Source organism: Pseudozyma flocculosa (assembly GCF_000417875.1).
Source record: "Pseudozyma flocculosa PF-1 unplaced genomic scaffold scaffold00014, whole genome shotgun sequence".
In the NCBI taxonomy this organism is placed as follows: Eukaryota; Fungi; Basidiomycota; class Ustilaginomycetes; order Ustilaginales; family Ustilaginaceae; genus Pseudozyma; species Pseudozyma flocculosa.
Window position 1 is genome coordinate 184,712 of NW_006920882.1, and position 12,767 is coordinate 197,478.

A 12,767-nucleotide genomic window follows, 5' to 3' on the forward strand; every position below is an offset into this window, starting at 1 on the left:
CGAGGCGCATCTCGGTCCTGCGCTTGACGAGCTTGACGGCCTCCCACACGACGTAGATCGACGCCGCCGCCATCATGGCAAAGCGCTTCATGTCCGACGCCCCGCGCCCAAAGACGTAGAGGAAGATGCCGAGCTTGAGACCGAGGAAGAAGAGGGGCACCGTCATGGAAAAGATCTCGTTCCACGTCAGCTCGGCCAGGCCCGCAAACGTCGAGCGCCAGGCCACCGGGACGAGCTGCGCAGCGGCAGCGCGACCCCGCGGCTGAGGATTCTGCGGATCGGCGCCTCCGAGCGGCGGTGGAGCCGCTGCGGCGACTGCTGCCCTTGCTGGCAGCTGGGCGTGCAGATCGGGCGACAGCGCCGTCCCGGAGGCTGGGGACATGGCCGAAGGTGCAAACGGCGCCACGTCGGCGGCTCCCGCCAAGAGGCTGGCGTGCATCGTCAGGCTGTTGAGCAGCTTGATCGTCGAGGCGAGACGCTCCATCCGGCCCAGGAGCTGGGACATGGCCGCGCTCCTCTGTCGATCCGAGGGCGTCACGGCGAGCTGCAGTAGGTAAGGCAGGCCATTGCACTGCACCTCGTGATAGAGATACTCGAGCTCCTTTCCGCCCGGGACGTCCGGTCGGCGGTCGAGAGCCGGCATATCGATTGGCTCCCAGCCAAAGAGCTCGTCTTCGACGGACTGCGCGAGCGAAAGGACATCCTCGTCCTCGTCGGCGTTGTCGTCGTCGCTCTCTTCCCCGTCGCCATCGCCGGCGAGTGCCGAGACGGGAGCCTCGCCGCTGAGCTGGCCCTTCTGGCTTGCTCGATACAGGCGCCGATATCGCTCCAGGTAGACATCGTGCAGCAGCGTAGCCGAGTCGACGAGCAGCGGGTAGTTGGCAGGCGCGGTCGCCATCAGGATCTGCCTGAACTTGTCGTGGTCGTCGCTCGCCGGCGGCATCGATGACGCCGTCGTCATCCTGGCGGGCAGGGCAAAGTCGGCCACGGCCGTGTTCCACCACATGCCACCGCCGAAGCCGTGCATGTCGGCACCGTCACCGGATCGGCTGCTCTGGCGGGATAGACGACCGGGCCGGGTGGTCGACGGGGCGTGGACTGGCGTTGCGCCGCTGCTGCGGGTGCTCGCTGTGCTGACGCTGCTGTGGCTGCCGGATGGCACGGGTCGATCTTCTGGCAGGGGCGTGGGCTGGGCCCTGGGCGATGTCCTCTGCGACTGCAGGGGCGACGACGTGGGCAGGGTGGTGAAGTAGGACGACGAGATGTCTCGGAGGCCAGGCGTCAAGAGGGGCGAAGCGAGTGGGACCTGGCGGAGGTAGGAGCTGCGTCGCGAGGGGGTCGGGCGGTTCTTTGGGTCGAGCCAGGCGTCTGGCCGGATGACGAGATGCACCGAGACGGGCTCGCTGGGGTCGGTCTGAACGGCCGATCGGTGGTGAAAAGAGGGGATAGATGGGCAATCATGGTGCGGGTAGAGCCCGAGCGTTGGCAGCAGGCAGGAGCGAGGAGGGGAGCGTGCGTACGAGGAGGTTTTGTGTGACGTGGCAAGGCAAGGTGGGGCGGGATGTGGGTCGTCGTGTGAGTACATGGCCGTCTGCTCAGAGGGAGAGAGAGAGAGAGAGAGCGCCAGGGAGAGAGGAAGCGGGTGGCAGAGGCGGCTTGCCCCAACTGCCACCACCACCACCACCACGGACCGCTCGAGAGACTGCACTCACGCCAACGGCAAATTCGGCGACGGTCTCTGTGTCGGCGAGGAGGCGGCCTGCACGGATGAAGCGCAGGCCCTGGGACCTTGGCTTTCCGGGCCAGGTCCTCTCGATGCTCTGCTTGATCTGGAGGACGGTGGTGTCGGGATGGAATCGGATACGGGCCGAGTCGCGGACGAGGGAAGGGCACTTGATGGAGAGGAGCACGCCCTCGCCGACGTCGGCCGAGATGTCGAGGGCCGAGAGGCTGGGAGCGCGGCTCATGGGTGCGCTGCCGGGGGTAGAGGGTGGCGCCGAGTGGTGAAGCGACATGGTGCCGCCGCCGCCGCTGCTGCTGCTGCTGCTGCTGGGAAAGGGACGGAAGGGATGTTGGCCCTGGGGCGGCGAGTCAAAGTGGGAGTCGGTGGCGCCAGAGTCGGTGGCGGCCTGCATGTGGGATGGGAAGCGGTCGTGAGGGGCGGGATCGTGGTCGGGGTTGCGTGCGGGGCCGTGGCCGTGGCCGGGCTGGTGGCGGAGCCTGATCGAGTGGCGCGGTATCGATTCGGGGGTGTCGGGGGGTGGTGTCATTGTGTGGTGTTGCTGTCGAGGGTTGGGCCTGGTGGCGACGGGATGGCAGCAAGAAGAAAGGCAAGCAAGGTCAGCTTCCACGTTGGCAGATGCAGTCTTGAATCCGAGGGGAAAGCGGGGCGGCGGGATGCCACGCACGCGGGCACACCGATGTTGGACCCTTTTTGCCAGCGCAGCGCAGGCGGCAGCCTCTCCGCCTCTCCGCCTCTCCGTCTCTGCCTCTCCTCACAAGAGCCTCACTCTCACACCTGTGGTGACAAGACAGCATAGCCTCGCCTGGCCTGGCCTGGCCTTGCCTTGCCTGGCCTGCTTGCTTTTGCCTACCTCTGGTTGCCTGGATCTGCACACCACACCAGCATTCAAGGCAATCCAGACCAAACAGCCTGGCACCGCCATCACCTCCAACATGTCTGGCGACACCGCCATCATCTTGCCCGTGCTGCCCTCATCGACCGACAATCGAGGCAAGCGTTTCCGTATCTCGGTGCGCCTCCCTCGTCCTCGCACCACCTCAATCGCCGTGGCCCTATACGACTTCTTCGTGGCCTCGGATGCTCCCTTCAACCTCGACGGCTTCGGCACCCCAGCCGTACAGGAGCGCGTCCAGCAACGCCCCGTCGCCAACTCGCTACAAGCGTACTCGACGCTCCTCTCGGCGTCATCGTCACAATCTCTGCAGAGCTCGCAACTTCACCACCATCACTCGTCAACTATCCCAACGCCCGCACCCGGACAAGGACCGCTCAGCGTCTACGAGGCCGCCTTGGGCGCTCCCGGCCGGGCACAGCGCCGCGATGCGCTGTTACCAAGGAAGGTAGCCCTTCCCAATCCGAGCTGGAAGCAGCTCACATCATCCCGGCCATAGTCGGAGACCACTTCATCAGACTCGTGAGCTCCTGGGCCACAGAGCCCACCGACACTCGGCGTCAGTCCAGCTTCATCGACAACCACGACACCACGCTCATCGACGACGCAGTCCGCAGTCTCGACATGCAAGGGTTTTCGCTCTTTGATCCGAGGATCAAGCCGGACCTACTCGACGATATCGACACGCCCGCCAACGGGTTCTGGCTCAACGCTGCCATCCACAAGAAGTGAGTGTCTCCCAAGTCCCCTGGCGCCAGCCGCCGTCTGCCTCGGCGCCATTCCCAGGGCCAGACCGAGGACAGCAGCTCATCCGACACGAGCCGCGCAGCATTTGCCCACCCTGGCAGCTTCGACAGCGCGCGCTTTGCCGTGTTCCACGGACGCGTCGTCCCGCTCCTCGACTTTGTCGGCTGGACGCTCGAGAGAGGCGCCTGGATGCTCGCCACGCCAAGCACAGATGCGCGTCACGAGAGGCTGCAGGCCATCGTCGACGCATTCTTCATCTCGCACCAAGCCCCCTCGACCACGAGCGATGACGAAAAGGAGCTGCTCCGCACAGAGATCAGGCTAGGACTCATCGACGCCGACGTGTGGCAATGGTTCCTGCTGCACATAAAGGTACGCCTGCCCTCGGTCAGAAAAGACGGATGCAATTGGCTGGCGCTCACTCGCGCCGCACCGCACCCTGCTTTTTCTTTGCGCACAAGTCGACATACAATGTCTATGAGGCGTACACGCCGGCCGTCACCAAGAAGTTCCTTGAAGACATGTTCAAGGTCCGCGATGGCGCGTCTGCCCCTGCTGCATCGGGAACCCGTCAAGGCAAGAAACGCAAGGTGGCAGAGGCAACGCAGCAGCCTGGGCCTGGCTCTTCGACTTCCGCTGACGCGTCTGGCGCTGCTGAGGCAACGAGGGACTCGGAGCATACCAGACGCCGCCCTTTGACGCCTGCTCCTTTTTCTGGCACTGCGCGGGAACCGGCTTATCTCAGCAGCGAAGGGAGCGGCTCCAGCCTTGGCAGCTCACTGAAGAGGAAGACAGTTCCTGGATCCCCTCCCCAACAGCAGGCCCGTACGGACGTGAAGGAGTACGGCAGCGGCTCCGAGGCCAAGGGAGGCGCCTTTTACGGCCGCAGCAACCCGCTGCGCGCAGATCTTGACACGGGCGACGACCACCGCGACCTCGACGTCGGCGGCGAACCCAAGGCGAGGGCTGTAGAGGTGGGAGGCCTGTCCGACGACGGCGAGCAAGATTACGAAGATTCCGATGAGGACGAGGACGAGGACGAGGACGAGGACGAGGACAACGACGACGAGGACGAGGACGACGACGAGGAAGAAGATCACGGCGAACGCTTCGTCAGGTTCGTCCAGATGAGCCTGTCGGCCAAGTCGATGCTCAGCCACCCCGCCTAGCCTTTCTAGCTGCGTCGACCGAGGCCGACTGTGCGGCCCTTGAGGCGACGATGGTTTCTTGTCTCTCGTTACCCCCTCTTGCACATCGTCGGTGCGAGGTCTGGTCCGTGGCTCCGCCGCCTCGGCACACGCCGCACGCCTCGCTCGGCGTCGGGGCGGTCACCGTATGATATCCCGCGCATCGGATCGTGACCAAAAGGGCTCTCGGCGTAATGACATGATTGATGTCCGTTCGCTGCGTTGCCCGGTGGTGGATGATTTGTAGCATGCTGCACCGAGGCGAAGGTCGAGCCGGCTGTGCTTGGCGGGCCCGTCCAAGGTGGAGGCATCAAGATTTGTTGGCCCGGGCGCAGCCGCAGCCGCAGACCGGCAGGCGCCTTTTTGGCCCGTGTGCCTCGGGTGGCCGGCCCTCTCCACGCCGACCTTGGCAACCACCACCATCCAGGCCTCCGACTGCCCTCGCTTGGCTGGTCGACGACGACCCGCTTGCCCCCTTTCCTCGCCGTCACGTCGGATCTTGACTCGACAAGGCACAGCGCTATCTCTCTCCCCCTTTTGTGGCACTTGACCGCCATCCAGAGACGCAGGCGCAGCCGCAACAGCAGCAGCACCGGTAAACGCCTTGCCCCGATAATCGACTGGCGGCGCGCGAGGAACGACGCTCTTGCAACGATGGCCTCGCTCTCCGGGATGCACTCTTCGGGCGCGACCATCAACCCGTACGAGGAGGCGCAGCTGTACACGACCAACTTTGAGCGGGAGCGGTACGAAAACATGTCGACGCTCTTTAGCGTCATTGTGACGCTCGACTACCTCGAGCGCGCCTACGTGCGCGAGTCGATCCGCGAGACAGACTACGCGCCCGCCTGCACCCGCCTCCTGGCGCAGTACAAGACGATCCTCAAGCTCGTCGTCGATCAGGAGGCCGCATCGTCGCACCCCATCCGCGACGTCGCAGACTTTATGCGGCTGTACAAGATGGACCACCCGGCCGCCGCCCACCGCCTCAGCATCGGCGTACCCGCCACCGTCGAACACGCATCCTCGTCCTCGTCCCAGACCTCGAGCGAGAGGGCAAAGTGGGTCGCCGAGACGACGCAGAACTTCATCACTTTCATGGACGCCCTCAAACTCAAGCTGCGCGCAAAGGACCAGCTGCACCCGCTCCTCAGCGAGCTGATGCGCGGCTACAGCAGGAGCGACGAGGTGTCCAAGGACAAGGACGGCGGAGAAATCAGGGCCAAGCTGCTCAACTGGTGAGTCGACCGAGGCGGCCCAGAAAACCAACGTAGGCGAGGAGAGACGAGCTGCGACGGCTGACCAGGCTCGACCGTCTCCATCCCTCGCAGGCTCATCAAGCTCAACCAGATGAAGGCCAGCGACGAGATCGACGAGGACCAGGCACGGCAGGTGAGTCCGCTCGGTCCATGCTCCTAGCCCTCGCCTTCAACTTCCGCGTGACCGACCGACTGACCTCGCTCCTGACGCCGCCCTCTCTTGCACCCACAGATGCTCTTCGACGTCGAGGGCGCCTACAACTCCTTCTTCCGCGCGCTCCAGGACGGCTGAGAGCCGCTTATTTCCATGCAAAACCCCCTCGCAACCCCTTGTACTTGTAGCAGAATCTCATGAACTTGTATGCCGCGCACCAGCAGAAGGCGCTCTGACATTCGCCATGGATTCGATTTTCGGCTCGCTAGGCTGTGATGAGGCGGTACCTGGGTGCAGCGCAAAGGGGTATCGATGCGGCAATGTGCGCGATAGGTTGATAGGCGCGGCAGACGGGACGCCCACTTTCAGTCCTCTCGGACGATGCCAGGGAGGAAGAACTGGAATGCCCGGGACAAAGCAGAGCGGCGGTGGTGGTCACGTTCAGCCGCCGAGACTCTCTAGCGCCGCCTCGAGGGACACACACGATTGCCGCACTCACCGTCATGACGCCGCTGCTCTTTTCGACGTCGCCGATGTAGACGTAAAAGATGGCGCAGTGGTTGGAGCAGATGCACGCGATCGTCGTCGTGGCCACGACGTAGCTCGAGAGGAAGCGCAGAAACGACTTCATGTCGAGCATCACGCTCTTGTACTCGGACGGGTCCGAGGTCTGCTCCGGGTTCTGCGAGGCTGCGGGGCGGGCAAGGGCGACGAGCGGGAGGGAAAGGGCGACGAGCGGGAGGGAAAGGGCGACGAGCGGGAGGGAAAGGGCGACGAGCGGGAGGGAAAGGGCGACGAGCGGGAGGGAAAGGGCGCCGAGCAGGAGGCGAAAAAACAAAAGAGCAGAGGGGCCGGTCGTCAGTCGACGCTTTCGCTGGACACATCTCGCCATCGACGGCTCGTTGCTGCGCCTCGCCGCGCTCACCAGTGATGTGCGGGTGTGCGAGATCGGACCAGGTGGTCTCGAGCTTGACCTCGTCCTCGGCCACCGAGAGTTTCAGGTTGCCCTCGTGGTTGGCCGAGACCGTCAGGATGTCGGATAGGGAGCGCATGTGATCGACGACGGTGCGGAGGTTGACGAGCTTGGGCAGCACGATGTGGACCTTCGGCGCGGCGCGTCGGTATCAGAGCAGCAGCGGAAGGGTCAGCACCGAGCCTGCGACGTGCCTCGTCCCGACAGTTGCTGCGCACTCACGTCGGGAGCAGGGCAGAGAGGTTCCTTGATCTTGCTGAACTCGGTCGGCTTGAGCACCTTGATGAGAACGTCCTGGACGATCTCGATGTTGGAGCCGGTGTGGCTCTGCGCCGAGATGGCGAAGGAGAGAAGCGGATCCTTGTTGCGCTTGGCCAGGCGAAGTGTGACGCTGTAAGCGTTGTTGGCGGAGCGGAGGGCGCGGAGCAGGGTGTCGGGCGACACTTCGAGGTTGATCTGGTTCTGAAAGTTGGACTCGATGCGGTAGTCCTCAAAGAGCGAGTCCTGCCGGGCAGGGGGGGCAGAGGGGGGCGGGGATCGCGAAGGTAGGGTCAGGGCAGGGCTTCAACTCGAGCAGAGCGGGTGCGCTGGCCGAAGACGTCGGACGCACCACTGTCATCTGGCTATAGGGAATGGGGGCGACGAGAGGGGAGAGCGAAGTCCACCCGGTCAGCCGCCTTTGCGCAAGGCTGTCCGTGTGCGGCAGAGCACCACTCACGACCAGATCTGGGCGCCATCACTATCGCCAGTGCAGATGAGGCGGATCTGCTCCGAAGTCAGCTGGATCACACATCGATTTGCGACCTTGCCGATCGACTCTGAGTGAGGCAGGAGCGAGGAGTGGGCTCGAATGGCATCAGCGGTCTTTGTCACTGTCTCTGCACAGCTGGTCTGGCCCTCGTCCACTCACGAACGACCCGGGTGAATATGGAGACATCCTTCACCGAGGTGCGGAAGCGCATGGCATGCTGCGGTCAACGGGCGGAGGGGGGAATACTCCTGCCGCTTTCTCCGACTTGACGTGGGCGAGCAATACGTTGCCGATGCTGTCGGGTGCGATGCGAAAGTGATGATGGAGGAGCGGAGCCATGTCGCGAAGAAGAGCGAGAGCAAAGAGACCAACACTCGCCGCCCTTTTCCGTGGCAGACTCAGCTGGCACCCGGTCAGGTGGAGGCGCATGGCGTCGTCTGCCGGCCGATAGCGAGGATGCGGGTTGGGAGGGCGTCCGTGCAGCGAGCGCCCAACAAGCGATCAGGCCAGCCAGGCGGGGTCGGAAGGGGCCCTGCAGCCCGCCAAAAAAAGTCGGCCGCGGAAAGATCCCGGCGATGCGATGTGATGATATCGGAAGGACCGACAGGCAGCGCGGCGCGGCGCTCGGGGCATCAGCCCCTCTATCCCGCCGCCGCCGCCCGCCCGCCTGCCCGGCCCTCTCGCTGCTTTCACGCCCGGGCCTCACGTTGGCTGCTTCTCCTGCCTTCTCTTCATCTCCTTTTCTTACCGCCACCACCACCACCACCACCACCAACCTCACTGCCACCATCCTCGCCTCCCTCTGCAGACACGCTTCCCGCACCCTCCCACATCGACGACTAGCCACCATGTCGCTCTCGAGCAAGCTCGCCATCACCGACGTCGACCTCAAGGACAAGAAGGTCCTCGTCCGCGTCGACTTCAACGTCCCCATGGACGGCGACAGGATCACCAACAACCAGCGCATCGTCGCCGCACTCCCCACCGTCAAGTACGCCCTCGAGCAGAACGCCAAGGCCGTCATCCTCATGTCCCACATGGGCCGCCCCGACGGAAAGCCCGTCGCAAAGTACTCGCTCAAGCCCGTCGCCGCCGAGGTCTCCAAGCTCCTCGGCAGGGACGTCAAGTTCCTCCCCGACTGCGTCGGCCCCGAGACCGAAAAGGCCGTCGCCGAGGCCAAGGACGGCCAGGTCATCCTCCTCGAGAACCTCCGCTACCACATCGAGGAGGAGGGCAAGGGCACCAACGAGGCCGGCGAAAAGGTCAAGGCCGACCCCAAGAAGGTCGAAGAGTTCCGCGCCTCGCTCACCAAGCTCGGCGACGTCTACGTCAACGACGCCTTTGGCACCGCCCATCGCGGCCACGCGTCCATGGTCGGCGTCAACCTCCCCCAGCGCGCCGCCGGCTTCCTCGTCAAGAAGGAGCTCGAGTACTTTGCAAAGGTCCTCGAGAGCCCCGAGAAGCCCTTCCTCGCCATCCTCGGCGGCGCAAAGGTCTCGGACAAGATCCAGCTCATCGACAACATGCTCGACAAGGTCAACTCGCTCATCATCTGCGGCGGCATGGCTTTCACCTTTAAGAAGACGCTCGAGAACGTCAAGGTACGCAGCACCAGGGCGTCGTAGACCCTTGGCGAGGTTCCATGTCTGACCAATCTCCTTGCCTCCCTTTGCCCCGCGCCCTTCCCCTCGTGCCCCCTCCCCCTCCGCGCAGATCGGCAACTCGCTCTTCGACGAGGAGGGCAGCAAGAAGGTCGCCGACATCGTCGCCAAGGCCAAGAAGAACAACGTCGAGCTCGTCCTCCCCGTCGACTACGTCACCGCCGACAAGTTCGACAAGAACGCCAAGGTCGGCAGCGCCACCGACGCCGAGGGCATCCCCGACGGCTGGATGGGCCTCGACTGCGGCCCCGAGACCAGCAAGAAGTTCGCCCAGACCATCCTCGCCGCCAAGACCATCCTCTGGAACGGCCCCGCCGGCGTCTTCGAGTTCGAGAACTTCGCAAAGGGATCCAAGGCCATGCTCGATGCCTGCCTCGAGGCAGAGAAAAAGGGCGCCACGTGCATCATTGGAGGCGGCGATACCGCGACTCTGGCCGCTGATTACGGCGCCGAGGACAAGATTTCGCACGTGTCAACGGGTGGGGGCTCGTCTCTGTCGCTGTTGCAGGGCGATGTTATGCCGGGCCTCGACTCTTTGTCTGAGCGCAAATAGGAGCTCCGGGCGTTGCTCTGACGACGTAGCGTCATGGCGGTAGCTTGCCGCGGCAGATGAAAGCAGGTAGCGATGACTTTTGGTCGATAGTTTGTTCCGAACTGAGGTGTCGACGTCCATTGGCCGTTGAGCAGACCTCTCCAGGCTCGCTCCGTTGACCACAAGCTCGACGTTGAGGTCAGAGTACGCCTTCTGGCTTCAGCAATATCGTCAGAGAGCGATACATCAATGATGAATAAAGAATTGATGAAGATCTCCATGTTGAACCCCGCGTGAGCAGTCAGACTGTCAACGAAGAGCGAGCCACTGACCAGACTCTTGTCCTCTCGTGCCGACGAGTTGCTGCAGTTCGATGAAGCTTGAAAGAACTGATGCCGTTCAAAGGGCTGATGGAGGTCTGCACATGGGGCGAAGGCCAGTGCTGCAAGCTTGACGAGCACGCTAGGGTTCACCTCTGTGCAGCAGGCCTGACGAGCAGGCTAGGGTTCACGTCTGTGCAGCAGCTGGCTGTTGCAGCCTTGAATGTGATGAAGCTTGACCTCACCCTTGGTGCAGCCTCTTGCAACACATGATGCACACCTGATCAGGTCATGAGTGAGATGTGTGACATCTGCAGCATGCCATCTTTCAGACATCATTTCTGCCTTCTGCAAGACATTTGAGAAACCAGACTGTGCCACATGGTCATGGCCATGTTGATATGTCTCTCCCTGCATCCATCCCTACTGCCAGCCCTTGTTCCATGCTACCAGGATGGTCCAAAACACTTGCATTCAAGGTTGCACAAGGTGCTGGGCTGTGACCAACAGGAAAGCCCTGACATCAACTATCCATTCTCCATGGTCCAAATCTGAATTCCTTTGCAGCTCTGTCTAGGCGTACACTCCTGAGCAGATTTGAGCTGTAATCAATATCAACAAGGCCCTGCACAAGGGCGTTCTGACTATGCAGGCTCTCAGTGGTGGCGTGTCCAACAACATTTGGTACGAGGCCGTCAGCAAGAAGGTCAACCTGCCAGTGCATGGCAATATCATTCAAAGGATCGTCCTGGACAGGGCATACGGCAACATCACAGAGCTCAGAGGAAAGGATCGCCACACTTCCAGGTGGGCTGTCAAGCTGAACAAGCCCATGAAGATGCTTCCAGGCACGGTCCTGCCAAGCGTGGACGCATCTTGCTGTTACGCCCTCGGGGTCTTGGGATACCGCGGGCGGCCAAGGACGGTGTAGGGCTTGCGCGGAGAGGTCAGGGATGGAGAGGAGTAAGGATATCGATGCTGTACCAGTCTCTAGTGAGCAGAGGATATAGTACATTCGACAAGGAGACCATCAGAGGCCTCCGCGGGAGCCGGGGGACTACATACTAGCTCCCTCGAGCCCCTCCGTGGTCAAGGGGCTGGCTGCGGCAATTGCTGCTCGGCTCCGCCGCCCGCCAGCTCTTCCTTGGGACTCGGGCGCCCGCGGGGGCGTGTTGGGCAGCCGCCTAACACTTGCAAGCTCGACGCATTTCAATCATGCCAGCAACAGGTGTCCATCATCAGGGCGCAAGCTTGGAAGGCGGACCCTGCTCCTCTTGAGTCAGATAGCACCCAGGCCCTTGAATGGTCGAAAAATCTACTTTCTAGTTTCAGAAAGGTGAGTTTACACACCCAGGCATGAGCGCCAACACAAGCAGCCTGACCGCCAGGCAGCTGCCTTTGCAACCTGCAGGGCATGTCTGAGGCTGGCCTCATCAGGTTAGAACAAACCTGGCTCAAGCACCTTGCCTGAAGACTGATGTCCCCTGCAACACCATACTGACATGATGGGCGACTGACCTCTGCTTCGACGACTGTGCCGTGGCTGAAACGGGCTAGGCCAACAGTATACATGAATGTTAATACTTTGCTGGCCGCCATCAACGGGTTTCTTGGCGCAGTTGGTCAGCGCGTCTCCTTAACAAGCAATGTAGGCACCGTCTGCACGACTGGCTAATCGGAGGAGGTCCTCAGTTCGAGCCTGGGAGAGATCACTTTTTGCCCTTCTTGCCCTTGCCTCGCCTCACTACGAGGGGACACGGCCTCTTTTTGCACACGCGGTCCGTCCGCACTCAGACAAGAGGAGGAGGGGGTAGGGCCAGCTGGGGGGTTCGCATTAATGAATGACACGGGACGACATGGGGCTGCGGGGGAAGAGGGGGATGTCGTTGCGCCGTTGCCTGATGATGAACGAGGGAGGGATGACGGAGTCGATGCAGGGGTCGAGAGCCGAGGCGAGGCGAGGCGAGGCGAGGCGAGGCGAGGCGAGACTAGAGGCAAGCATGGGCAGAGTAGGTAGATAGAATCATCCCGTGAAGGCGGCGAGAAAGGGGGAGCGGCGGGCGGCGGCCGATGGGTGGAAAGAGAGGTGGCGCCCGGGGATCAAGACCAGTCTATGAGGGAAGCGGTCGGTGCTTGTTCTTTTTTGGCTGCTCATCACCGCGGCAGCATCCGCAGGAGCGATGAGAGGCTGCGAGGGGGCCGGGGCGAGGGCAAAGAGAGGGGCGAATCGGGTCGGGTCGGGTCAGCTCCAATGCCACAATGCTTGCATCGCGAGCACGCCGTACCGCGCGGACACCTACACCTTGAAGCTCAGCTAAGGGACGAGACGGCGAGCATGGGCAGAGGGACAGAGATACGCAAGTCAGTACGCGGTCCTTTGCAAGGCGAGGAGTCTGGACGGATGACCACGCACCGGCTTGACAATGTAGCCGTCGGCGCCGGTCTGGAAGGCGCGGCGCTTGTCCTCGTCGGTGGAGCGGCCGGTGAGGGCAAAGATCTTGACGCGGTTGCGGGCGGTCGGGCGCGAGGCCTTGGCGGAGGCGGCGG

The 12,767-nt window shown here is 62.9% G+C and overlaps 6 protein-coding genes across 6 annotated transcripts in view; 3 read left to right on the forward strand and 3 right to left on the reverse strand.

Annotated features, from left to right (window-relative positions):
- Positions 1 to 2,270, reverse strand: part of PFL1_04325 (uncharacterized protein) — a gene marked incomplete at both ends in the record, with an annotated part of 3,399 nt that extends 1,129 nt beyond the window's left edge. Inside the window, 2 exons of the mRNA XM_007881851.1 lie at positions 29 to 1,414; positions 1,713 to 2,270. Of these exons, the coding sequence (XP_007880042.1) occupies positions 29 to 1,414; positions 1,713 to 2,270 (1,944 nt within the window). The remainder of the gene's footprint in view (positions 1 to 28; positions 1,415 to 1,712) is intronic.
- Positions 2,271 to 3,260: 990 nt separating this feature from the next.
- Positions 3,261 to 4,552, forward strand: PFL1_04326 (uncharacterized protein; the record flags this gene model as incomplete). The annotated part of the gene is made up of 3 exons (XM_007881852.1): positions 3,261 to 3,364; positions 3,485 to 3,755; positions 3,845 to 4,552. The coding sequence occupies 3 exons, from the start codon at positions 3,261 to 3,263 to the stop codon at positions 4,550 to 4,552; spliced, it is 1,083 nt and encodes a 360-aa protein (XP_007880043.1).
- Positions 4,553 to 5,224: 672 nt separating this feature from the next.
- On the forward strand, positions 5,225 to 6,121 carry PFL1_04327 (uncharacterized protein; the record flags this gene model as incomplete). The annotated part of the gene is made up of 3 exons (XM_007881853.1): positions 5,225 to 5,808; positions 5,902 to 5,962; positions 6,062 to 6,121. 3 exons carry the CDS (start codon positions 5,225 to 5,227, stop codon positions 6,119 to 6,121), a joined length of 705 nt encoding a protein of 234 aa, XP_007880044.1.
- A 227-nt stretch (positions 6,122 to 6,348) lies between these two features.
- Positions 6,349 to 7,918, reverse strand: PFL1_04328 (uncharacterized protein; the record flags this gene model as incomplete). Its single annotated transcript, XM_007881854.1, has 7 exons — positions 6,349 to 6,381; positions 6,483 to 6,673; positions 6,909 to 7,086; positions 7,179 to 7,460; positions 7,567 to 7,579; positions 7,675 to 7,774; positions 7,867 to 7,918. The coding sequence occupies 7 exons, from the start codon at positions 7,916 to 7,918 to the stop codon at positions 6,349 to 6,351; spliced, it is 849 nt and encodes a 282-aa protein (XP_007880045.1).
- Positions 7,919 to 8,555: 637 nt separating this feature from the next.
- Positions 8,556 to 9,921, forward strand: PFL1_04329 (uncharacterized protein; the record flags this gene model as incomplete). The annotated part of the gene is made up of 2 exons (XM_007881855.1): positions 8,556 to 9,308; positions 9,421 to 9,921. The coding sequence occupies 2 exons, from the start codon at positions 8,556 to 8,558 to the stop codon at positions 9,919 to 9,921; spliced, it is 1,254 nt and encodes a 417-aa protein (XP_007880046.1).
- A 2,453-nt stretch (positions 9,922 to 12,374) lies between these two features.
- Positions 12,375 to 12,767, reverse strand: part of PFL1_04330 (uncharacterized protein) — a gene marked incomplete at both ends in the record, with an annotated part of 6,715 nt that continues 6,322 nt past the window's right edge. Inside the window, 3 exons of the mRNA XM_007881856.1 lie at positions 12,375 to 12,408; positions 12,521 to 12,534; positions 12,634 to 12,750. Coding sequence (XP_007880047.1) covers positions 12,375 to 12,408; positions 12,521 to 12,534; positions 12,634 to 12,750 — 165 coding nt within the window. The remainder of the gene's footprint in view (positions 12,409 to 12,520; positions 12,535 to 12,633; positions 12,751 to 12,767) is intronic.